This window comes from Pseudorasbora parva, chromosome 10, assembly GCF_024679245.1.
Source record: "Pseudorasbora parva isolate DD20220531a chromosome 10, ASM2467924v1, whole genome shotgun sequence".
Taxonomy (NCBI): Eukaryota; Metazoa; Chordata; class Actinopteri; order Cypriniformes; family Gobionidae; genus Pseudorasbora; species Pseudorasbora parva.
Window position 1 is genome coordinate 22780525 of NC_090181.1, and position 26300 is coordinate 22806824.

At 37.3% G+C, this 26300-nt stretch overlaps 2 protein-coding genes across 3 annotated transcripts; both read right to left on the minus strand.

Moving 5' to 3' along the window:
- Positions 1-146: 146 nt before the first annotated feature.
- pank1a (pantothenate kinase 1a) lies at positions 147-21441 on the minus strand. 2 transcript variants are annotated; one of them, XM_067455568.1, is made up of 7 exons: positions 20742-21441; positions 16065-16417; positions 8067-8320; positions 5621-5797; positions 4722-4845; positions 4049-4174; positions 147-2668 (listed from the first exon to the last, which is right to left on the minus strand). In XM_067455568.1, exons 1-7 carry the CDS (start codon positions 20965-20967, stop codon positions 2609-2611), a joined length of 1320 nt encoding a protein of 439 aa, XP_067311669.1. In that variant the 5' UTR covers positions 20968-21441; the 3' UTR covers positions 147-2608. The 2 variants fall into 2 exon arrangements, with proteins under 2 accessions (XP_067311669.1, XP_067311670.1); XM_067455569.1 differs by lacking the exon at positions 20742-21441 and adding an exon at positions 19437-19764.
- A 1861-nt stretch (positions 21442-23302) lies between these two features.
- zgc:65997 (uncharacterized protein LOC794398 homolog) lies at positions 23303-25739 on the minus strand. The gene is made up of 3 exons (XM_067454597.1): positions 25358-25739; positions 25062-25239; positions 23303-23719 (listed from the first exon to the last, which is right to left on the minus strand). The coding sequence occupies exons 1-3, from the start codon at positions 25679-25681 to the stop codon at positions 23433-23435; spliced, it is 789 nt and encodes a 262-aa protein (XP_067310698.1). The 5' UTR covers positions 25682-25739; the 3' UTR covers positions 23303-23432.
- Between the last annotated feature and the right edge of the window lie 561 nt (positions 25740-26300).

Sequence of the window (26300 nt, forward strand, 5' to 3'; positions counted from 1 at the left end):
ATAACAAACCGGTGTATTTGTTAAAGTTTAAGCATTTAAAATGGGTGACTGAATAAATGACAACAACACAAAAGTGTCTATTCTCACTGGGTTAACTTAGGAGACTATTAAGCAATTAATACGGAATAAAACCCACAGAATGCATTTTTTTTTAAACTTTTATTCTTTACTTTTATTCTTTAAAATGTCCTTTCTTGAGTCTATGCATAATAGCATCAATTAAACCCAGTGAATCACACAGATATCAAGTCTCATATTTTCTTAAGACCACCACACATTTTCACAGGCTTCACTGACGTCTGTGAAAAACAAAGTTAAGAATATTTACATGTTTATACAATCTGATACAACAGCACAAAGTATCCATTAGAGTAGCATCAAACAAGCAACACAAAGGATCATTTGTTTAAAATTGTCAGTAGGAAACAAAAGGAAACAGAACAATGTTTCAAATACACTTTTCACTCTGCATAACAGCATTATTGACAAGTGGCAAACAGGACATGAGCAGCCAGTTTCTAAGAGACGCATGACTCCAACCAAGCTGCTTTCAGCAAACAACATTCAGAGCAACTGACTTTACTGCATAGCAAGGGGAGTGAACTTTTTAGAGACACTGAAATAATCTACCTTCTGCGATGTAGACTAACACGGTCTGTGTTGTTTCTTCAACATACAAAATTGCTGTAACTGACAGCTTGTTTTGCTGCTTACTGCGATGATAAGTTACTGTAAATCTTGCCGGTCTCTGAGAGCCTCACCCATGTTTGCAAAACACAAAGCTGTATTTTTTAACTGATAAACAGTAGACGACAGCTTTGTTTAGGTATAGCATAGAAATATGCAAGTGCACAGGCTTGAACACTATAATGCATGTTCACGCTTGTATCTTACTAGGATTGTGCGGCAAAAAAAATTAGCTAACAATACCATGAATATACAATCTTCATGAATGTAGTCATCCATATGGTATACTGCTGTCACATTATTATATAGTGTTTGGTAAACAAACAAAAACAGTGCATCCAAATCTAGAATGAAAATAATGTAATGCCAAATATACAAGGCCAACCAAAGCAATAATTAAAAATTAAAGGAATACAACATTTGTTAACTCCCCGGAAAACTCACATAAGAGGTGAAATAAAATATTGCATTTGACATGAGGTCCCCAAAATCTAATTCTGATTTTTTTTGGTTGAAATCTCAGTAAAAAAAAAAAAAAGAAAGGAAAAAAGCCACATAAGTTAAAAGAAGAGAGTGATCACAAAGGCATGAGAGACAGCAAGTAGGGCTGAAGAACAGAATTTAACTAGTAAGGGAGTAGTGTTTTTATTTTGGATTAAATATAGAATTTTATCATAATATACGATAATGCTAGGCGACTTTTGAGAGAAGTTATGTGGTGCATGGCCTGGCAAAGCAGGAATGCTTGTATTGGCAGACGGTGTGGTTGGACTCCTCCCCTTTCTCAGTTTGGCACTACAATGGAAACACAATGGGCGAGTCTTCGAACTGTCCGAACACGTTTGATATTTGAAAGGTGAAGAAAAGGGGGTTGCGGGTTGGCTGTCATTTTCTGGGAATTGCTGTCATACTGACTTAATCCTGCTGTTTTGTCATCTCTCCGCTACAATAGGCTACTCTTGGCTACTGTTAGTACCGTTTTTTTCAAACCACAGACAAGAGGAAGGCAACCAAAGAGGAGGTATATGTATATAACTGTGTGCATTCTGACGAAGATGAATGAAATAGCTTTGGTTTAGATAGGAAAAGGCAGGTTGGAAAAAAATAGAGGCAAAGAGGACAAAAATTAGGGATGTTACTGGAATTCTTATCTGAAGTGTAAAATTGGCCACTTGGTCCCACAGAATTCCCTTGCAGAACTAAAATTGAGACACCCTGAGCTTTCTGTGTATCCTTTTACAATTAAAGGCTTCATGTGAATCAGAGCAAATATATATTTTTCAACTATTCTGATATAATTCCAACAGCTAACTGATTCTGAACTGAACCGTTTAAAATGACATGGAAAAAAAAAACATTAACTCTAGCAAAGAGGATAAGCGAAAGGAGAGGCATCCAGAAAAGGCAGCTCTAAGCAATACAGAGAACAGTGTCTTTTCTTTACTCCGAGGATCTGTGTCCCAAACAGCCGGGACATTCAACACAGCACCTGAGGCTTGCATCTGAATTAGAATCATTTGGGGTCTGAACAGCAGTTTAACACAAAAGGGTCCATCGTTTGACAGAGCCCAAAACAGTTAACGTTGAACACACCCGGTGTGTCTCACCCGGTGGCAGGTCAAGAACAGTGAAACTTTAAACGCAGCAGGTTTTGGCCATCATTAAACGCTCCCTGTTCACTACACAATGTTATTTACAAACAGTACAAAAGGAGAACAGCAACAACGATAGGAAAACAAATGAACAATTAGGTTCTGTTAGTCGTCAGTCTGAGGGAGACTAAATTACTCATAAAAATATTCTTTAAAATATTATTTTATGGGTTATTTACAGGTTAATTACTATAATGGCTTCTTTCAAATTTCCCAGTGTTCCCAGTATTCCAGTTGAAGTTCCATTTCAGACATGATGATTCCCTTCTTTATGCATCTTCAGATGTCTTCAGCAGTTCTAGAAATGCACCAACAGCTCCAAAGTATCCCTGAAACGCACATACACTCATATAAGTGTGCATATAAACAAACAATATGTGAGAAAAAACAATCATTTAATTGAACTACTGCCATATAAACTGATTCTAAGAGACTGTCACTGTTAAACATTACCGATGGAAAATGGATTCAGTTGATGCATTCAAAAGGGACAGTAAAAAGACTTTTACACTGTTTTAGTCGATTAAGTCCAAGATTAACATGGCAAGCCCCCTCTTCACATTCGACACGGTGCCATCGAGTGTTAAAACGCGAAAGGCGAAGCTTGAATTAACGGGTATGTCCCTCTTTGGCTAATGTACTTTCAAGATGGAGGGGCAACATGGCGACCAGCATTCGAACTCTCACCCGTATGTATTTTCAATTGCATATTATAAATTTACGAGAATACTTTATAACTTGAAAGAAGTAAATATACATTAATGAGCACATATATTTTTGAAAGAACTAAGTGTTTTAGCTAAAAATAAAACAAAAAAAGTTACACAGTGTACCGTCTGGAAAACACATAGCCCCGGGACTATTATTAAATATAAAAAAGACATTTACTCACATAAGTGTGTTGCAACATTCCTGTCAGATCCAATATAGAAGGTACAGCATTGTGTTTTTAATCTCAATATGTCTGCAAATCCAGCTCGATTTGAGAATTGTTTACAAAGTATCACACATTCCTAATATTAGATTCCAAAGGAAGCTTATATGCAGAGACTGTGTTCTTCCACAACCAGGAACAGCATAAGATCTTGCTATCTTCTTCAGCATGTTTATTGCTGCTAGCTAGCACGATCTGAACAGCTCCATTAGTCGGTGGGCGGGGCTACTTAATTAGACGTGTTCATTCTGTAGAGGCGGTGTTTCGCCACTCGATGACGTCAATATGCGGCACATGATTGTTTTCTGGGCCTGGTGACTATAAAAGCTTTTCTTTTGATTAACAAGGAAGTTTTCAGCTCTGAAACTTTCAGAGATATTCTTATATTACCATGACCTTTAATATATCAAAAGCTCAAGGAAAGGTTGATTTCTTAATTCATCACCCCTTTAAATATAGGCTGTTATTTTGACTTTTCTATTCATCAAAAAATACCACAGTTTCCACAAAATTATGAAGCAGCATAAGACATTTATTAATGGTAAAATCAGCATATTAGAGTAGAGCCAGCATAGAAAAAAAAAGTTACTTAAAATCTGGAGAAAAATAAGCCTATTTTAAATTGTAATATTTCACTGTATTTAGCATAAGATATTTATTTTAAAAACATTAAAATAATCTTACCACCCCAAACATTTAAACTGTGTAGAAAGTGTATTTCACAAATATGAGACAATAAAAGCAATTGAATAAAAGTTAATTAATATATAATTACCTCATGCTCCAGGAAAAGGGCCCTCAGCTGGCCCTTAGACCAGAAGTCCATAGCATAAGCAAGAAGCTTTGTCGACACAGTGTTTATACGCAGAAAGTTCCCCACAAAAACAACCCGTTCAATTTTCTACAGGACAAAACACAATCACATCACTATGTTATTATGACCATATCATTTTTGCATTCATTTTGGGAAAAAATCTGCAGAATTTCATGGAACACTGTAACTCATTTTTTACCATGATTAAATCTGATTGCTACATCCTTTCTGCGTGGGTCTGTTTATAACTCACTGACTGAATCCAGCAGGTTGATTCCTGCAGCATTTCTTCTGTACCAGCAGAGGGAGTCCTGATATAAGCAATTCCTTTCAGGGATTTTTTATAAGAGGTGCTTAAATCAATGTTTTTGATTTCTTGCCATCATCACCTTGTCATAGATACTAGCTAATGTAAAAAAAAAACTGTATTCTCCAGGTATTGTTGGGAGTTACTGCTCTGATGGTTTTTCTGTACACCCTGAAAGCCCTGTACAATGCTGCTTGATCACCAGGCTACAAGGCAACACTGTAGAGAAGCCCAGAGTGGCCAGACAGATGCTCACAGCTGCAGCTGACTGCATGCAGATGCACACACACAAACACACATGCACTCACGCACAAAAACACAACACACCTCGTTGACTGCACACATGCGTGCGATGGAGCCAATGTTGTTGGTTATGGTGACGAGTGTTGCCCGGGCCAAATCCTCTTTAGAAATACTGTCCCTCTTCTCTTTGCTCATCATGTGACCAAAACTAGAACATAAACACAAGCACATATTTATGTACCCAACCTAACTGACACTCACAGAAAACAATGCAAAAATGTCTGTGTATATTTTGGAGTTTATTGCTAAAGTAAAAATAAAGAAAATATAAATATATAATAAACCCATAATTAATGTGTATGTATGTATGTATGTATATGTAACATGTTATTTGATGCATTTTTTTATATAAAAAATACTGGGGGAAAAAACAGTCATAATGTGAATATTATTAAAATGTTTAAAAAAATTATGTTATATTTGAATACATTGTAAAATGTAATTTATTCCTGTGATGGCAAAGATGAAGCATCATTTTCAGCATCATTACTCCAGTCTTTAGTGTCACATGACATTTCTGAGACCATTCTATATACTGATTTGGTGCTCAAGGAACATTTCTTATTATTATCGATGTTGAAAACAATTTTTGTGGAAACCTTAATTTTTTTACATCAGAATTCTTCAAAAGAACGGTCATTATTTTAAATATTTTGTAATATTACAAATGTCTGTTACTTTTCAGCAATGTAATGCATTCTTGCTAAATAAACGCATTCAATTTATTTATTTTTTAAATAATTTTACTGACAGCATATTTTTTTGAAGAGTAATGTATATTAAAATAACCAAGGAATGGAATCTCATACATTTGTGTCACATGAAACAGGCAGACCTACATGCAAGACCCCATAGCATCACGTTTCACTCATGGATCTTTGTCACCTGACACCAGACACACAAACACAGAGTGTCTTTTGTACCTTGAAGCCACCGCAGACCCCTGTAGGCCGAAGCGCTGGTAATCCCCTCCATAGATGTCCTTCACCAGTTTGTCCACGTTGGTGCTGTCCCCTTTGCTGGCCATTTCGAGAGCCTCTTCAAATGTCTCACAACCTGTCAATAGGCAACACAACCCCAAAAATGTTCCTCCTCCAAGACTACAGGAGAAAAAGAGTGAAAGAGAAAAACAGAGTCAAAACATGGTTTGTGTATTTATTATATGATATTATACTATAGTCAAAAGTTTGGAATAATTAAGATTTTTTGTTTTTGAAAAAATGTCTCATGTTCACCAATGCTGCTTTTATGTAATTAAGAACACAGTAAAAATATTTTTTATATTATATCTAGTAATGTTGCAAAATATAAAAACTTTCTAATCATATATTTGAACATGTTATTTATTCTTGTGATGGCAAAGTTAAATTTCAGCATAATTACTCCAGTCTTCAGTGTCACATAATCCTTCAGAAATCATTCTAATATGCTGATTTTGTACTCAAGAATAATTTCTCATTATCATCAATGTTGAAAACCGTTGTGCTGCTTAATTTGTGGAAACTGTGATACACTACCATTCATAGGTTTAGGGTAAGTGTGATTTTTGAAAAATAAATGAATGCTTATATGCAGCAAGGACGTATTCAATTGATTTAAAGGTCCCGTTCTTCGCGTGTTTTCGAAGCTTTGATTATGTTTACAGTGTGCAATATAACGAGTTCATGTTTCGCGTGTAAAAAAAAAACAGTATTTTTCACACAATTTACTTATCTGTACAGCGCTGTTTCCTCTGTCCTAAAAACGGCCTGATGATTTCCTTGTTCTATGAAGTCCCTCCTTCAGAAACACGTAACGAGTTCTGATTGGGCCAGCGCTTCCCGTGTTGTGATTGGACAGCAGCTTAGCGCACTTTGTCTGGAAAGTTCCCGCCTCTTATCGTAACGGGGAGATGCAAGCGCTGAATGCGCGCTCTTCTCCACGTAAGAGCAACAAGACCACGCCCCCTATTTTGCGTGTTCTTGTGGGCGGAGGGTTAGTCAACAAACGGTTCTAGTGACGTCATTCATGAAGGAAGTGCAGGGGTGTAGTCCAAACCGGCCATTCGCTGTAGGCTTTGAAAGCGAACTTCTGTTAAATAAAATATTTTGTTTGGCATTTTGGCAACTTTGAGCTTTATAATTTAACAGGTATTATTTATGTTCCAACAGCAACATTACACACTAACTAAAGTTTGAAAGATGGAATCGCGAAGAACGGGACCTTTAAAGAGACATTTAAAAACTTCACATAAGATATCTATTTCAAAGTGATTTCTGAAAGATCATGTGATTGAAGTAGTGGCTGCTGAAAATTCAGCTGTCATCACAGGATTAGTTTACATTTTAAAATCTAAAAAACAGTTATGTTTAATAATATTTCAAAATTACAGTTTTTACTGTATTGTTGATCAAATAAACAAGCCTTGGTTTGCACAAGCAACTTTCAAAATCATTAATTCCAAACATTTGACCTGTAATCTAATAAATATGCTAAATGTTAAGAATTACTAAACAGAATTTTTTGTAAAAGTGTCAGGGAAACACACACAGGGATTTGTAAAATGTTGACGAATGAGTGTAATAATTATTGATCCTCTTTAAAGTGTGACAAGAGCTTTGACTACTGCCAACAGATGATCTCCTTCGTTTCAGTCAATGCTGAAAGGCTGTTCCATTCTGGTACAACCACATTTAAAATAAACTTAACAACCTACTCTGTTGTAAATCACAGATCTTCTAAAGATGACACAGTCTCATGTTTCAAAAGAAAAAAATAACACAGCAGGAGTTGATTTTGCATTGTTGTGCTTCTAACAGGCTTTGATTCGGTGCCCATGAGAGAGGAGGAAACAATTGGGTTCATGTGGTTAGAAAATGGCCACAGGTAAACTAATGGCCAATGGTCATATTTAATGCTGGAGAAAAAAAGCTCCATGGTATGGATGGATCTCAGCGAAAGCTGCTCACAGAAAAGACAGAATAAGCGAAGAGCCTTCTTTGGAGAATATCTGGTAAATTACAACCAGTAATGTAGTGTTTTTTTAATTTGTATTATTGTTAACTTGTTATTTGGTACTACAAGCTTTTTCAACCATTATCAACACTTACTGTAAGTAAAACATCCCTGTGTGAATTTCCTTTGGAAATGAATGGACAAAACCACAAAATACTAATTTTATCACAGTTTTTGAGAGTGTATAATACATTTAAAGTGGTTCCTGGTAATGCACAGCAGTAACCATGAGTAGATCAGAAAAAGAAAAAAACATATACTGATAAAATGTTTACTTTAGTCTGCCAAACAATGTAAATGTTTAGCTTGTATGGTTGTGTTACACTTGTTTTGTAGTTTTCTGCTACATGGTGTAAATTGCTCAGCTGTGCTGACCTGGTGCCTGTCACACGTTTGTAGTTGTCCTTGGAGTACACAGCCAGAATACTGACGCCTGAGCCAATGTTGACCAGCAACATGGGAAAAGGGTTGTCAAGACAACAGGGTCTCTTGATGCAGTTCTGTGTGTCGGAGGGGTTCTCAAAGTAATAGCATTCAGGATGGCCGTTAAAACCAACTGAGTCGATATACAGCAGCCCCTGGATCAGACAGTCCAGCTCATCCAACTTCAGCAGCTCTAAGTCTGCCATCTACAAAAGGGGAAACAATTATTCATGACGACTCACTGCTCTGCATGTAATAAATTTATCCCTTAAGGTAGGGACATACCAAACCAACGCAACAGAACTAGCGCTGATAAAAGCCAACTGTGTTGTCGCCTCGCGAAACAAACCATAAACAAGGCAGCGCTTACTGTTTTTAATATCAATCACGCTGATCACAATCTTTATTCCTCTCTGCTCATGTATAATTATTTCCACAGTGTTGCTCAGCCTTCTCTCTGTTCAGTTCTGAATAACCTGCTCGCTTTCATCACTTTTGCTCTTATTTTTATTATTTAAAAACGGCTCGACCTTGCCCAACAGCCAAACATCGGCTTGGTGTGTCCCTGGCTTTAAATAAAGTTCTTGATGATACATTTTTATTAGTTGCAAAATATCAGGCAATAACATGTTAAATTGTTCTCTGATATCTACATAGAGTGTATGTGGCTTATTTAAGGGCAAAAATTGTCCAGATACAGTTTTACAGGTCCCTTTATAACCCTATAAATGGTCCCTAGGATGTAATGCTCTGTTTTTACCTTATTTGGAAGAGTCATGAATATTAATGTTGAGCTCTGCTCTGATTGGCTTATTTTAGCAGCTCAAAGCACACAGCAGTTCACAGAACAGAACACTGACAGAACACAGACCGACTGAATGACACTTTAAGCAGAACATCTCAAATGGAGATTGATAAAATGCAGCCTACTTGCAGGGCTTGACATAAGCAATGGCCCGATGGCCCGGGGCCAGCGTGAAAGACACTCAGGCCAGTTGACGGAACTGTCACTTGCCGGCTCGGGCCAGTGTTGCATTTTCACTGAAGTTGATATTTTGTGCAAATATTTAAATATTCAAGCACTCATAGACGACAAAGTGTCTCTGAGTTTTGGTTCTCACGTGGCGCAGCAAAACTAGCTTAAGCGCACCCACGACACGCGTCTTGCAGCGCACGGAAATGCCAAACTTGTCGAGTATCATCGTAAACATAGTCAGTTATGTCTTTTAAAGGGTAACTAAACCCTAAATGGCAGTCACCGTGAGCGTTTGTCATTTTCACAAGTTTCATAGCCCACAGAATTATCAAAACATGAAAATATATCAAAAGAAAGAACAGACCTTCTACTTTATTCTAGCGTCATGCATTCTTTATTAATCAACACTTGAATGTGTGTACGTTTCATTAAAAAAAGCTGAGAAAAAGCGGTTTTGAAAAAGATAAACGTTACATCCAGATGGGATTCAGAACGATGATGTAGAACACAGATGCAGTAACTGTTAGATCCACTGCAACACTTCAAAGCTTCAGTCCTATAGCTCGTCCTGGGGTGATTTCTCATTCAGTAAGCAGTTTTTTATTTAGTTGCTGTTTATTGCTGATGATCGCAATTTTCATATGCATATCATACATAGACCGTAAAAAAATATGGACGACTCGACATCATCCGCTTCCGCTTGCCATATTTGAAGCTTTCAGGCGGGGGTGCACGGCGCTGACATCTTGGGACCAAGTCTGCGCAGTAGTGATTTCGGGACCGGAGTTGCGCAGTAGAGCGCAGGAAGTAGAGCAGGAAGTACAGTTGTGATATCAAAAGCCCGCCCAAACTCTCGCAGATGAAGAACAATAAATTATGTTGGTGTGAAATAAACATTTATGTAAATGTAGAAATTAAAGCTAAAGCTCCAATCTGCTCCCAAAAATTCCGAAAAAAGTCCGTTAGTGCCTCAGTGACAACTTCACTCAGAGAAGACGTCGATCTCAGCTGTCAATCATGACGTCACACCCCCCGTTTTTAAAGAGTCAGATAACTAACTAAAACTAAATTTATTTTAAAAACGAACACTTGAAATGAAATCAGCATGATGATAACTGCCTTCAATGACATCAAATATTTTTTCCCCAAAATTAGTTTAAGTTTTATTTTTCAGTTTGTCTCGCGTCCATTAGAAAACACAGAGGGCGGCTATACTGGGACCGGTCACCGGGGGGCGATCGAGGCGCGAAAGCTTCAGTAAATTAGAGGGAGACTGCAGGCTTGATCCATAGACAGTAAAAGAAATGGACCGAGCGATCTCATTGACGTCAACGGCTAAATAATGAAGTCAACCTAGGGGCACTCACTTCCTGATGGCTGAGCGAACTGCGCAGGCTCAGACGGAGCTGGAGGACGTAGATGTGAAAGTGAGCCTCCTGTCTGACAGCTGTAGGTCTTCTAGTAGATGTGGAAAGTGAAAGCTGAATCACGTTGTTTAAATATTTTCTCCTGTTGCTTTTGGCTCACTATGGGCTTCTCCCCATTCTTCCCCCTTGACTTTATCAGACTTCATGTCTCCACGTCCCCCCGACTGTCTCATAGACAGTAAAAGATTGCCTGCGAGCGTCTCCTCAGGTCTATACGGTAATTTCTTAACTGTGCGACAGAGTCGCGTTGGTTATGACGCAATCGTTAGCCTATTTTTACAAAAACAGCTTCTGCGGGGCGATAGTGTAAGATACAAGGTAATGGAGCCTTTTATGCATTGTCGTGTTTCTTTAGAAATAAACAATGAAAAAATGGAGTCTTTAAACGTCTCAGATGTAAAGTTATTCACTGTCAAAGTGACTCAAAAATGAATGGGAGTCAATGGGATGCTAACAGCAGGTGATGGCTTGGTTAGCAATGGCAGCCCCTAGGGGTGGAACGCTTTCCAAACGCTAGATTACCCCCTTGGCTTGATCTCATATATGAGCTAGCGCTTCTGTTTCTTTTTCACCTATATTTTGATCAGGAGAATTTATACAGGAGGTGCGTCATAGCGCCCCCTACGGTATAACAGTGAAATCCGGAAAATATGCGTCAATGACAGGGAAGCGTTCTCCTTTTATACAGTCTATGGTTTTAAAAGGCAGGGGGAAAAAAATCCTGAAGAACTTTGACTGAATAGCTTTATTAAGGGTTAATCTATATTTATACAGTGAAGATTATGTAGTAACATTTTACATTTGATTACTATTTCTGTAGCCTACGTGAATATCTAGTTCAGACCTACACAAAAAACCTGACAATAACTTTTTTATTTGTATGTTTTTTTCTGTTGCATTTGTGCTGTTGCTCGTAATTCTATTATTTGTTCTTATTTCATTACAGACCGAGTTAGGCTTTCTGGAGTCAACCTTATGGATCAAAAACAACAAAAGCAATAACTAGGCTTATTTTATTTTATTTATTACTTTTTTGTGATGGGGCCAGTACAAATTTTGGCAGGGCAAGTAAAAATGTGAACCACTGGCCCAAGCGGGCCAGTAGAAAAAATCCTTTGTGTTGAGCCCTGCTACTTCATCCGCGCGCGAGAGAGAGAGCTCGTGTGCATATGGTTGCCTGATTGTACATGTTTAGGTGAAACACTGGATAGTATACGTGTTCTTTTCACAGAAAAGCTATGTTAATGGGTTTTAAATTACCGAAAACTGGCAACCGCAATCACAAACACTCTTCCTTCCCTCAGACAAAACAGTCAATAAGTGGATAAAATCGCTGCTTATTGCTTGCAGGAATACATTTGTAATTGCCACTTTCTTCAGTTTAAGACGCTGAGCAAAGCTTGCTTGAAATGAGCCAAACAAACAAACGATCTTTAATTAAATTGTGGTATCCGATTATAAACATCAACCGTGGCTGTTAACATTTTTTATCTGTGGGAAGGGTAGAAAAGTCCTCCCGTCCCCTGCGCAGCCTGGAACATGACATTGTCCATGATCTGCCGTTTTTGCTATCCTCAAGTGTCGCTTGTTTACCTGCAGTCCCGATGATTCGGCTCCGTCAGTTCCGCCTGACAATGAACATGTTCGGACATATGCAAATGTTGGGGGCGTAGCCTATATATAAATGATCCCCAACGCTTGGCGTTATGTTGAAAATCACTTATTTTTCTGTGGTGTTTTTGATTTACATCAGAAGTAGGAGGCAATGGTGTTTGAGACTCACAGTATGTGATGTTCATGTACTGAACTCTTATTATTTCACTATGGCAAGGTTAATTCAATTTTTCATTCTAGGGCACCTTTAACATTAGATAATCACGCTCTTATTCATGCAAATGCTTTAAATGCTTTGTACACAGATAGCTAAGCGGCTAATGAATACTACAGGGTTCGTACACCTTTTCAGAGGTCAAATTCAAGCACTTTTCAAGCACTTTCAAGGTCAATTTTAAAGATTTTTCCAGCACCTAACACCACTGTAAATGACATACCAATACATTGTCAAAATTATTATTTCGTGTTATCGTCACATTAAAAAGATAATGCTATAAACAGCCAAAATTGTGTTTCGTAAAGCAGAAGGATCAGATATTTAACCAAATCACAAGTTGTATTTCTTTGAAATGTATCACTCTCTAAGTAGACTTTGCTTACTATCTAACCTGCCTTTGGGTAATTGTAAAAACTATAACCCTAAATAAAATCACTCGACGGGTTAACTTAACTTTTAATTCATTTATTGAAAATTTTAAAAATGCAAACATTCGTCTTTGAGGTAGACAGTCGATCAGATTCAGCTCATTGACCTTTTCTCTTTCTAATTAATTTCTTTTTTTGTGTGTGTATGTCTATTAAAAGTCTAGGCTATCAAATATTTCTTCTGAAGAGATCACTTTATATGATAAAGCTTAAGCTTTTTTTTCATAAACATTGATCAATTACCATTTCAATTATCTCACAAATATGCTTACAGTGCATGTTCTACAACGGGGTAATTGTGTTGCAGTAGCTTACATACAGCACAAGAAAGCTTGACTTCAAATGGTAAAAAGAAGAGAAAACTGTAATAAAATAAGAACAAATAAGCAAAAACAATAGCACAAATAAATTAGGTAGGCCTAGGTCTAACTATATTCAGGTGAGAAACTTATCAAAGGTATCAAATTTAAAATAATATTGGATTTTCATTGTAAAAATTAAAAAATACATATTAATCTGTTAAAGTTACACAAGTTAATCAGTAAAGAGCAGCAAGTGATCTTTTGTCTTTTTGTAGTTTGAATAACTGCTGCCCCTTTAAGACCAGACGCAAGTGTGGAATCAAAACACTGTTCCTGTTACTCATTCTTCTGAACTGTTTACGACTATTTACGTTAATACACACCCAGATGAACGTTGTGACATTTTTTGTGTGTCTGACCATTAATACGCTGGGAAAAGGAGCTTTTTATTTTGTTTTATTTACTTGTATGTCAGAGGTCGGCTTTATAACGGAATGTGCGCACTTCAGATATGAGCGGGAAATCTGCAGGAATTTGTAGAATTATGTGTCTCATCCCATGCGAAATTCAGACCGATCACACACTAACACACTGTCATAAAGAAAAATCCAGCAGAACGCGTCAGCACGTTAGTGTTCAGAGGGTTAACCTGTCGGCCGAAGAGGAGGCAGAGAGGAGAGCAACAGGTGTAAAGAGGAGAGGTATCATTTCAGATATTTCATTAATCGATGCATATCAAAATATCAATATTTTTGACAGCACTAAGTTACTTGTATGACCATCTGACATTATTTTTATGCATTATTTTCACTGAGCTAACGTTTGTAGGTTTTAATTTGCGGATTTGTGGCTACATTCACTGCCTATTCCACAAATGAACATGTCATAACGGACATGCTAATCTTACATTATCACATTATACATGATATAAGTACTCTGTCACTACTCTGAATTCCTAGCTAGCAGTTAATAGTGCAAGTTAAACAAATAGGCGCTAATGTGTAGGCTACAGTAAACTACTTTAGTTAGCTTGAAAGTCTATGACTTAGCCTACCTTTCATGTGACTCGAAAGAGCAGACTCGCCCATAGTGAAAAGCTGCAAGTGTTTTTGCAGACTTTACAAGAGGCACTTCGTGGGGTTAGTGCCAGTTTGATCCAAAATTCGTATTTAGCATCTTTCAGCCAACGTTCATTGAAACGACAACATGGGGGCGGAGTCACACATGGAAATAGACGAGCAGATCGCGAGCAAGGCAGGTTTAATTTTAGGCTCTCCAACATTTTATTTCTACATTTAATAAACTAACTATTTAGTCAGATAGGTATTTGTTGTAAAAGAAATAGTTACAATTTCAAGCATTTTTAAGCACTTTATCCAAAATTCAAGCACTTTTCAAACCTTGAAAACACAACATCAAAATTCAAGCACTTTCAAGGATTTCAAGCACCCGTACGAACCCTGATACTACAATTTCGTTTTACAATGAAGTGATCCTGGCATGCAGCCTGCTCTGTTTTACAGATGAGAGTTTAAAAAATAAAAACGTGACCAAAAAAATCACACAAAAACAGTGTTCGAGCATTCATGCTTTTGGTTGCCATTTCAGTAATTTAAATCCCCCAATGAGAGCTTTTCTGTTAAAAGAACAAGTATTCTATCCGGTGTTTTACTTAAACTTTGCAATCTGGCATCCATGTGCACAAAAGCTCTCTCTCTCTCTCTCTTATGATCTGAAAACAGGAATAAACAACTAAGCTCCATTTAAGATTTTTATCTTAAATTAAAGTGTCATTCAGTCGGTATGTGTTCTGTCACGACTCACTTCTCAGTAATGAACTGTAATAAATCCAAGCATGAATCTCTCGACTATTTGTGATTGTGTTTGCTGAATAACTGCACTTGTCATTAAGTGTGCATGTGCTGTAATATGGAAAGTTAAATGTGTACTATTATTAATTGTAAGCTTGTCTAGCACGGTAAGTCAGCTGCCTTGCTGTGAAACAGGCAATTACAGCAGAGCTCAACATTATTATTGATTGATTATTATTTAGTCATGATGACCCTTCCACATAAGGTAATAACAGCCAAGTTCATTCTAGGGACAAATCCTAGGGTTGTAAATTGACACGTAAAAACGTATCTGGAGAATTTTTGCCCTTACCTAAGCCATGTACATATCAGAGAACAAGTTAAAATATTGTATCAGTGTATTCTATGGCATCTTTAAAGAGTTCTGAGAAAATTTGATGCGCGTGACAATGCTTGTAAAAATTATGATCCATGTCATGTTTGCCAGCAGGAGATCGTAAAGTGACAGCAGCCTAATAAACCAGTTGCTGGTATGTCTTTCATTAATGTTAATCGAAGTACAAAGGTAACAGAAAATTGTTGCTTTAATAAGGATTAAATCTATATTTAATTGATTAAGTATACATTGCAGACTATTTGATATCTTTGTTAAATTTCTGTATATTTCATACTTGACCAGTAGGAGGGCCACAGGTAAATATGACATTTATCATAATGAAGATTTTTTTTAAGTTCACTTTGATTAAAAGTTATTATTTAAAGCCTAATAATGTTGAAATTGACAGCTTTCAATTATACTGTAATGCTGAATGTCTATCATTAATGTTTAAACAAAAGACTTAATTAAGACAGTACCAGTATTAGTATCAGTGATACTGGCCTTCAATCATAAAAAGAAGAAAAATTTAGAAGAAATATAAAAAAGAAAGAAGTTTCATTTGATTTTTATTCATTCTTTAAGTTTTTTCTACATTATTTTGGAGAGTAACTGTGAATTAAAATGTAAAAAATTCAGTTGTTTTTAAAAATGTGCGATTAATTATTTACTTTTCTAATTATATATTAGAATTACAACATATTTACCATTTCAAAATCCTACCCCACATAGATGTATTTTAAACGTTTGATTTTATTATCAAAACTGTATGAAAGCCATACTGCAGCCATCTTCTTACCGTTCTGAAGTCATTCTCAAACTTGTATGCCCCGCCTCCGGTCGCACACAGTGTGGTATGCAGGCTAGAGAAGTGCTTATCTCTGCCCATCTGTATGAATCTATGCATGGCAGCGGTGGGGAAGCGAATGAAGTGCAGGTTCCCTGTGCGACCGCAGATGGTCAGGTTGCGTACCTCCAGGTGCACATCACGGACGCCGGTTTTACCATAGGCTGTGTTGGAGGTAAGGTACCTGCGTATGCTCTTCAGATTCTCCACCTCCTCCTGCTCCTCCTCTGCGGTGATATCTTTTGGCTCGAAGTAAACAAGCTTTACTAAAGTACCACCAATATCCATCCCAAACCATGGAAAGGCTAGAAAGAGAAAAAGAGACTGATTAATGGGATTGTGTAAATTCATGTGTTTCTAAGATTAAGAAAGTGAACAAACTGGACTGACAACTTAAAAATACTAAAAAAGCCCTCGATCCCACAACATAATAAAGGTCAGTTAAAATGTTTTAAGAAAAATTTGAATATTTTCTTCAGAAAAAACATTCAATTGAAAAAGTGACCACTAATACATTTATGTTACAAAAGATTTATTTTTAAAAAATGCAGTTTTGTTTTGAACTTTCTATATAAAATTATGGTTTCCACAAAAACATTAAGCAGCACAACTGTCCAAACACAACAAATCAGCATTTTAATAAGTGTGTTTGACTTCATGCAGCGCTGCGCAAACTGATTGGCTTCTTACTTGAAGTATTGCATGACTGCTAGAAATATTTTTCCGACTTGAGGCAGCGCCGATGCCACATCACTGTGACATATAGCCTAAAAGTACAGCAAGAGTGACTGGGAGACGGCACTGCTGTTCCACGATTGGTCGGATTCACCGCATAATAATGATCAAGTCTACTCTTATATCCTTCAGTTCCAGTAATGCTCACAAATCTGTGTTTTTATAACAGTAGCTCTATTCATGTAATGGTAATGTTATATTGTGTCATGTTTGTGTCACCCCAACTCAATGGCATTTAAATAGTATAGGCTTATTCTAAACTCTATTCTTATACAAACAGATGCTGTATTAAGCAGGATATAAAGTGCTGAATGAAGACCTCTTTCTGTATGACAAATACATGGAAACTACAGGAAGCAGAAAGTGTCCGACTTCACGTCTGCGTTTTCAAATCTTACTGTAAGCGGCATCTGTCATCGACCAGACATCCAGCGTCAGCTGAAGTCTAAAACACCTAATGATTTTAGAAGGATCCTTTGACACTAAAGACTGGAGTAATGGCTGCTGAAAATTTAGCTTTGCCATCACAATAGTCCATAATATTATTGCTTTAAATGTATTTTGTGATCAACTAGATGCAGCCTTGGTGAGAGCCCAAGAAAGAAAAAACATGCAAATTTTTGAACGCAAGGAAGCTAATTCAAACATTGCAAGCAGCCAACCGAAGAGAGGCAGTGATGAACAACACTGCAGCAGCTAATGAGGAGTCAAGGCAGTAACCATGGCAACAGCCACAAGGCTGCAAAATGGCTGTTCTAGGATGCTTAGCAGGTGCGCAACAGACAGACAGACAGACACACACTAAGGCAGCAGAATGTACAGACGTTCACAGATGCACAGGTCTGTTTCCATCATTTTGAAATAAATTGAAAAGATCAGCAGACAGAAATCTTGAACCCGACCTGAATTACCAATCAGTGTTTAACCAGCAGATAGAGCAAAGTTTTATCTTATCGTCTGATGTAAGAGTCATATTGGTACATTATTACTGATATGACTCTTACATAAGACGTTCACTGGGCTGAACCCAGAGATATCAGGAAAAATCCAGCCAGGTCAGGGACACAGATTATGAACTTGAACAACCTGGCACACGCAGACCAAGCTGACCTCAGATCTGATTCTCCAATCAGATTTATGACTGACCTGCTACTGCACAGGTGACCTGTTTTTTGACCAGAATGATCTCTGCTACAACATCATCACAAATGACCCACACACTTCCTTTCCTCCCTAAAATAGATGTGGATGCTTATTTTGGGCATCAATCTTATTTTAGAGCATGCAAATTAAGTGGACGAGAGCCCAATTAAATAAATATCCACGTGCTTTGCTTTCATTCTTAAAAAACAACAACTGCACCACAAAGGAAAATACATGCTAATTTAAAGGGGAAAAATTCAGAAGAAACAGAAATATCCTAGCCAGGAATTAACAATATTGCTTCTTCATTGATTTGAATGACCTGAGCCAGAAGCAGCAGGAGAACATGGTGCGACAGTCGTGTGACATTATGACATCAAACAACTCATGTGGGTGACAGGTCTGTTTACATCCCCCAGTCAGCAGAGGCATGGAAAGGGAAAGAGACTAAGAGAGAGAGATAAAATTGGCAGGCAAGAGTGTCCATGTGAGGAGCTGGTCAAAGGCGGAAAAAGTGGCGAGAGAGAATGTGACTGGGTGAAGGAGAGGCACTGACATGGGAGGCGAGCCAAGTGAGTGTTCATGTGAAAGAGAAAGGGGCTGTGCAAAAATAAGAGCGAGAATGAAGACCACTGAGATCCTAAAACCATCAAACATGTCAACCGATTATGTAGCCAAATTTAACACTCACAGCAGAACTATTGTTTCGCACTATAATCTCACGTACTGCAAAAGCAGACAAAACATACATTCTAATGCCAAAACTGCCATTTAAATAATTAATATAAATCTAATTATAATGATGAATAAAATATATTTTAATAGAGTATGCTTTATGGTCCAATATATTAAAGGGGACTTTTTAAACAGTAAATATCTAATGCATGTCCACTTTGTGCGCATACGTCTCTGAACAAAACCACTGAAAAACCAAAGAGAACAGAGATAGCCCTATATTGCCAGATAGCCCACAGGAGCCATTTCCCAGCAGAAATTTAATTTTTAACAGGTTGATACAGTACTTCAGAGTACTGTTTATCTGGTAAGAATATTTGTAACACCATTTACATGGGTGTAAATAAAAGAATAATACCGCAAAGGTATTTCTACACACAAAAAACATGGCTGGAGCTGAGGAATGTAGACAAGCTGGCCTGGTTTGCAGGCTGACACAACTAAGACTCGCTAAACTGCATGAGCATTGTAACAGGCATTTGTTTCTCTGTTGTTGTTGCTTTGGCAACAAAAACTAAATCGGACATAAATTCCCTTGTTCAACAACATTTTTGCACTTGAGAAAATAGCAAAGAACAAAAATCAAATCCATTTATAGTGTTGCAATCCTCAGAATGTGCAGCAAGTATAACTTTTTCTAAAACTGTCAGAGCAATTCCAAGGAAGCAAGCTATTTCTGTAACATCACACAAGGGTGAAGTAATGTCTTACCTGGCTTCTTTGAACACTTCAACTTCATCCTGCTGGTAGCCCTAATATATTCAAGTGCAAACACAATAAGCCTAACCAGTAGGAATGCCCGCAAACAGACAGAAATCAGTAGGTCAGTTTTGCTTGTAATGTCATCATAACTACGCTCTCAAAGTTAAATTCTTGGCGTCGTTAAGCAAAAGTGAATAAATTCGGAGAAATTCTAAATAGTGAATGGTGGGGGCGTTTCTGCCTGGCCCTTTAACACGGCCACGCGAAGACAAAAGCGAAGCGCTGATTGGTCAAAACGCGTCGAGCCTTTACATCAGGAGCGATTTCAACACACCTCCTGACTTCACATCGACCAATCAGGAAAGGAGAAGAAGACTCAAAGGTTTCATCAAAACAAAAGACACTCTCGGTGTACAGGTCAGACACAGCTAAGAAATAAACGACAGTTTGTTGTAGGGTTGGGAACTGAGAATCAGTTTTAATTTAAATAAAGTATTTTCATGCATGTTAAAGAACTCAAGTCATCCTTTGGCTGATAGATACGAAGAGAACACTGACAGTTAAAATCATCTGATTCTTGTACTACTTGTTTTATTACTATTTTGCAAGTAATATTAAATGAAAATAAATCCAATCAAGCCTTTCGACAATTGGCCCTACTTTTCACAGCTACTGCTACAGCGAGACTAGTGACTCGGTTCATTCGGATCCCGCTTTTTTAACGAAACACGATGAATCAGTCAGCGGTTACTGATTTATCTGACTAATAAACAGAAAATCATTACATTCATATTACATCCACCCAAATAGTTACTGTCTTTACTGTACTTAAAAAGTCTGTCAACATACCCTCTGTACTAAAAATATTTTGTGGTCAACCATCTCCCAATTTGGCAAAGGAAGTAACGTACGTTAAATGCGATAAGAATTGCACTAATCTTCTCCCCAAAAACAGTGAGTCTCTCAAAAGTAGCTTAGTAAATAAAGGAATCGATACATTTCTTAAGATTTCCATTTCCACTTTGCACCCGTTCAAAGATCGAGCTACCTGAGGTAAAATCGTGAGGGTTAACTGAAGTATATCACAAATGCAATCTAAATACCAGTTAATAGGGTCTCAAAAATAGGGCAAGGTATTAATGTGCCATCAATTTAATCGCGACGATCATGCGCTCGCAATAATGTGTTAAATATTGACTCGAACACCTCCTAACCTAGAGAGGTATGTGTGTATCTTAGCATTGTTGTTACCAGACATTGTGAAAATCAAATGTACAGATACTCTCTGAACAATGAAGGTGTCTCTAAACTTACGCGGTCTGTTTTTCTTCGCCGATTCCAATCGCCTCCGCAGCCGACACCTTTTCGCCGGGGAACCGTTGGCTTGAGGGTCGTGGTGAAGATGGTGGTAATTATCGTCAGTCGGACTGTACGGGCTACAGCTCCCGTTGCTCAGCTGTCGCCGGATTGGCTTGTGCATGCCGTTTGTGTAGCAAGGACCTGAACCTTTCTGATCAATCACTGATTTGGCCTTATCCATATTTCAATACACAGCAAGGTCTACAGCGCACGACTCCGGTAGGGTTGGAGGCGAGCCTCAAAACACAGACGCGCGCTGAATGTGTCGCCCACTCGAGATAAGATAAGACGCGTGGCTAATGACCTAACCAAATGCACGGATTTAATCTATAAAACGACTATAACAGCAGTGGCAATAATAAAATCGCGTGTTTACAAGTGTTGAATCCAAAACGGTAAGACTAACATACGCTGCGGTTGAGGTCATTGTCGGTCATATACTCGGTAGTCCTGTAGCGCTGCGGCAGCCAACCCGTCAAACAACCGGCTCATGACGTCACCACAGGAATGGCTCCACGAGCCAGTTTTACACAGCTCAGCTCAAGCATTGCGCCATGCGCGCGCATACACACAACAATACTCAAATATTATCGTTAACAAAAGATCAAAGTACTAGGCCTACATGTTCCTAACAATTGGCAAAGTCTTTAAATAAATAGTACCTGTCACTTTGTTGTGTTGATTCTATCTATCTATCATCTATCCATCTATCCGTTGAAAGCGGTTTCTCTCAGCACGAATGCGTGTGGGGTGAATGAGGTCAAAGGGGAGTTTCTGTTTAGTGGTTCTCAGGTGTCAAGCAAGCAGTGTTGGGTAAGTTACTCTAAAAAAGTTATTAATTACTAGTTACTAATTACATCTTCAATAGTGTAATTAATTACTGTACAAATTACTCTCTCCAAAAAGTATTTAATTACTTATTACTAATTACTTTTTAATTACTTTCTAAATCGTATATCAACCTTGAGTTAAGCAATTCAAGGTTAGACATGAAACAGCTAATTCATTTAAACACATAGTATAATAAAACTACATAAATTACTCTTATTAACTGACCAAAGTATAACAAATGTGAGGATACATAAAAACATGCATTTTAAAGTTAGACTTTAAATGTTGATGTTAAGTCCACTATTGAATTATGTATAATTATATTTAGTATTTAGTTCAATTACATCAGAAGTAACTGTAATTAAATTACAGAAACTAATTACACCCAACACTGCAAGCAAGTCTTTCATGGAGGTGAGAAATGGTATTTTGAAGACAGAGAAGAGTTTAAAGGAGATATTTGTAACCAAATGAACACTTATGGAAGAAATGCAGGCAAAATTTAAAAGTCATTAAAAATAAAAATAGGCTATTTTCAAATCTCTCTTTTATGTCTCTTCTTGCTGAATTTAACGAAATACAGATTTGGTTGACTAGACCAGGGGTTTTCAAACTTCACCCAAAAGTGATGAACCTTTTATGAGGGACAATAAAACCCATCTTTATATTTGTATGTATGAAAAAAACATTTAAACTGTTAGATAAATAGTAAGTGTGACATTATTGTAAACATATATCGTTTCCATACTTAAATTGTACTATATTTAATGTCTTAAACATACAGGTATACAATTCTGGAAAGTACCGGTATGTATATGGCCACAAGACTTTATCCGTTTTTGCCTTGTTTTTTGTTCTCTGAAGTCTGACATTTTCTGGGGCCTGGGGTCCTCCAGAAGGTTCTGAGGGGACCCCAGAAAACTTTGAATACCCCTGGACTAGACTATGCAGTATTTTATTTTAGTAACCATAGAAACAAAGTTTTCACATCAGTCAACACCGTTTTTGACTGATGGGAAAAAATACGTCACACCTTTATTTACTTATAATAATAAAAGTTGCAATTCTGCAATAAATTAAAAAAATCAAGATCAAGCAAAACTAAATTTTACATATGCATTATTTTCAAATGTTTCTTTTTTTTACAGGAATTGTTAAAAAGGATTTAATTCTCAAAACAAATACATTTTTAGTTCTTTCATGTTTACACATATATAATTAAATGCCAAATTAAGATGAAAATGTATTTTATTTTTTCCTAGTGATTGCTTATTTGGCTTGGCCACCTAATGGAGAGAGGAGTAAAATACAGTTGACCAGCAGAGACCAGTAAATACCACATTAACCAGTGACAAAAAAAGAAAATAAGTCAGTTTTAAGTATCCAAACGCCATAGTTAACTGACTTTGGTCAGTTCAGTTAGGTTTAGAACAGCAGAATAATTGCATAATGAAATGCCATTTCCCTCATTGTGAACATTTCTGGAAAGTACTGTGGGTGGAACACATGCTAAAATAGCCACAGGACTGAGAAGGGCCAAATAATTTCGGAAACCGCAGTTAATATGACATCAGTGACCTCAACAACTACTCGGAAAGTTTTTCTAGTTTTCTGTTCAAAATGTGGTGAAGACAAATGACAACTGAATTATTCTATAAGGTAAAACCAAAAACAGAATTCAGAAATTAAAACACCGAAAAAGTTTTTTTTATTGATTTACATTGCCTGTTTTGCCATTATATTTTTGTCACCTTCCTATCAACCTTATTTTAAATTGAGGTACACACAGAATGCAGTTGTTTTTGACGTGAATGTTTACCAAGGTATTTCATTGCTGTCCCATGCATAGGCTTTCCCTGTTTTGTCTATGTTTAGAGTGTTGATTATGTTCATAAGGCATTGGACAGAGTATTCTGTGCTGAACAGCTTATCCTTGGATACGTTTCGATGGTAGGGCCGTGACAAATCTGTATTCACAGTTCCAGGATGTAGGGATACACACACAATTTTAGATCGTCCTCGACCCAACTCAATGGACAGGTTTCTGGTGGCCATGTTTAAGGCAGCTTTAGACATCCTATAACTGTACCAGCCTCCAAGAGCTGAAGACAGAAATATAAATCAAAAAAAGAGATGAGTTTTAGGTTCAGACAGAAATAGTCCAGATGTGGCTTTAGTAGGTGTTATTCATTTGGGCCCTGTTCTGAAATGCAGCATCATATTCAAGTTTTGACTTAAATGGGGACAGAAGACATTGTGGAAAATCTTTTTCTTTGCATCAGTATGCACAAAATAATAAGACGTGTTACATTTGTTTAGTTATTGTCATATTTGCAGGGCCCTAATCAGCTAATTGGTAGCAGAAACTTAAGCTCTTAAAGGGATAATTCACCCAAAAATGAAACTTAGCCCATGATTTACTCTCCCTCAAGTCATCCTATATGTATATGACATTCTTCTTTCAGACTAATACAATCAGAGTTACATTAAAGCATGTCCTGGCTCTTCCAAGCTTTATATTGGCACTGAATGTTTATTTGTTTTTGAAGTCCATAAAAGTGCATCTGTCCATTGTGGAAATTGCTGTGAATAACAAGCGACAACTCACGTTGAGCACATGAGTCTCGTTTAATAACAACCAAAAACACAACACACAACCCACCCCCCAAGTGGGTGTTGACCAACGTCAAAAGTCAACGAGCATCAGACAAACTTAAAGGGACCACAAACCCTGAACAGTACTGTGTTAATCCTCGGCAGTATATAGAACCATATTTAATAACAAGGGTGAATTATGTACGTCTCATTCAATACACCATCATAAAAGTGTTCCACATGGCTCCTGGTGGGGTTTAATACAGACCTTCTGAAGTGAAGTGTTTGTGTAAGAAAAATATCAATTTTTAAAACTTTACAAAGTAAATTATCTAGCTTCCAGCTGATCACCTTACGGATTCAACTTCCGGAAAAAGTGTAGTGCCTCTCGCAGTTCAAACTGCTTACGCTACAACTGACGACATTGCACACCCGTTACCCTCGTCAGACGTAGGAAGAACCAGGGCATTTTTTCTTTTATAGAACTCCTATTGTATTAGTTTGAAAAAAGAATGTCATATACACCTAGGATGTCTTGAGAGTGACTAAACTATAGGATACATTTTTTTTTTTTTTTGCGTGAACTATCATGCGAGCTGTTAAAACTCAATGGGCTCAGGGGAGGCAAGCTACTCACACTCTGCTAGAATGTCGTTGTTGTCATTTTAGAATTTATTTATTTAATTAATTTACAGTTTGTTCCAATATTTGCATTGTTTTATTCTCAAACTGTGCAGTATGTCATCATCAAATTGTATTGCCTCCCCGACCTCCTAAAAGAAAAAAACACGCCTGTAAACCTAATGGAGAAAGATTTGCTCTTAAACAGTCTTGCATAGGAATACAAACCATTGTCTCCTATAGATCCCACTCTAGCAGTCATGTTCACAATGATGCCACTGTGCTGTTTCTCTTTCTCTGGGGGCTGCTGGCCAAACGCCCCTGTTCCCTTCTGAAGCAAGGGGACAAAATATTTGGCCATCACCAGAGGACCCACCGTATTAATGGCCAAAGTGGAAATTGTTCCCTGTTAAAAAACAACAACAACAAAAAAAACATATATTGTTACATTTCCATAACATTTGAATATATCACACAAAACCTACTATTTCAATATTGATTTAAAAAAAAGGTAAATTGGTCACCTGAGCTGACACGTCCCGTAAACTTGTTTCTCCTTTACCGGACGGGTGAAGCATAGCTGAAGAATTAATGATCAAATCCACTTTCCCAAAGGCACATTTGACACTTTCAGCTGCTCTCTTGATGTCATCTTCCCTGTTGACATCCAGTTTCAGTATAGTCATCCTACCCGCGTGCTGCGCGCTCAGTTCTGTCAGGTGTTGTGCGGCGTCCGGATTTCTGCATGTTGCTATAACGGCTGCTGGAGATTTGTTTAAGAGAAGATGTCTGCAGAACTCTAAGCCAAGACCTCTGCTTGCTCCCTGCACAAGCGCCACAGCAGCCATTACTACTCACGAAAAATTAAGACGGGACGCACGTGAATTTGTAGTGACTGCCCTCTATGGGCGGCAAAAGGACGCTTACACAACAAATTAGTTTTGTAACTTGTATCATGCGCGCTTCCTAGATGTTGTAAGTTTAATTAAGGTGGCATTACAATTGTTTTTTGTTGTTGTTAAATAGCAACAAATGGAAGAGCCTATACAATTAAAAATAATATCATAATTATGTACACATTTAAAATTTACGACTAATACTAAAGTGGCCTATCTAAAAAGCAAATTTAGGCTAGCCTACTATTATTATCAGAAGCCGCTTCTACTGATAATAATAGTAGGCTAAGCCTAAATTATAGAACGGCCCTAAAAAGTAGACAATTAAGGGACACTTAAAATGCATAAATGTCATTGCATTAGATTAAAATACTACTACTACTACTACTACTAATAATAATAATACTAATAATAATAATAATAACAATAATAATAATTTTACTTTTGCATTTACTTTTTAGCAGCATGGTCCCGGTATGGTATTATTTTAGTCAATTTATGAGTTCAGTTGCTCTCAACTGTACACATGTAAGAAGAAAAAAAATAAGTGTAGTTCAAACGTAGCTATCTG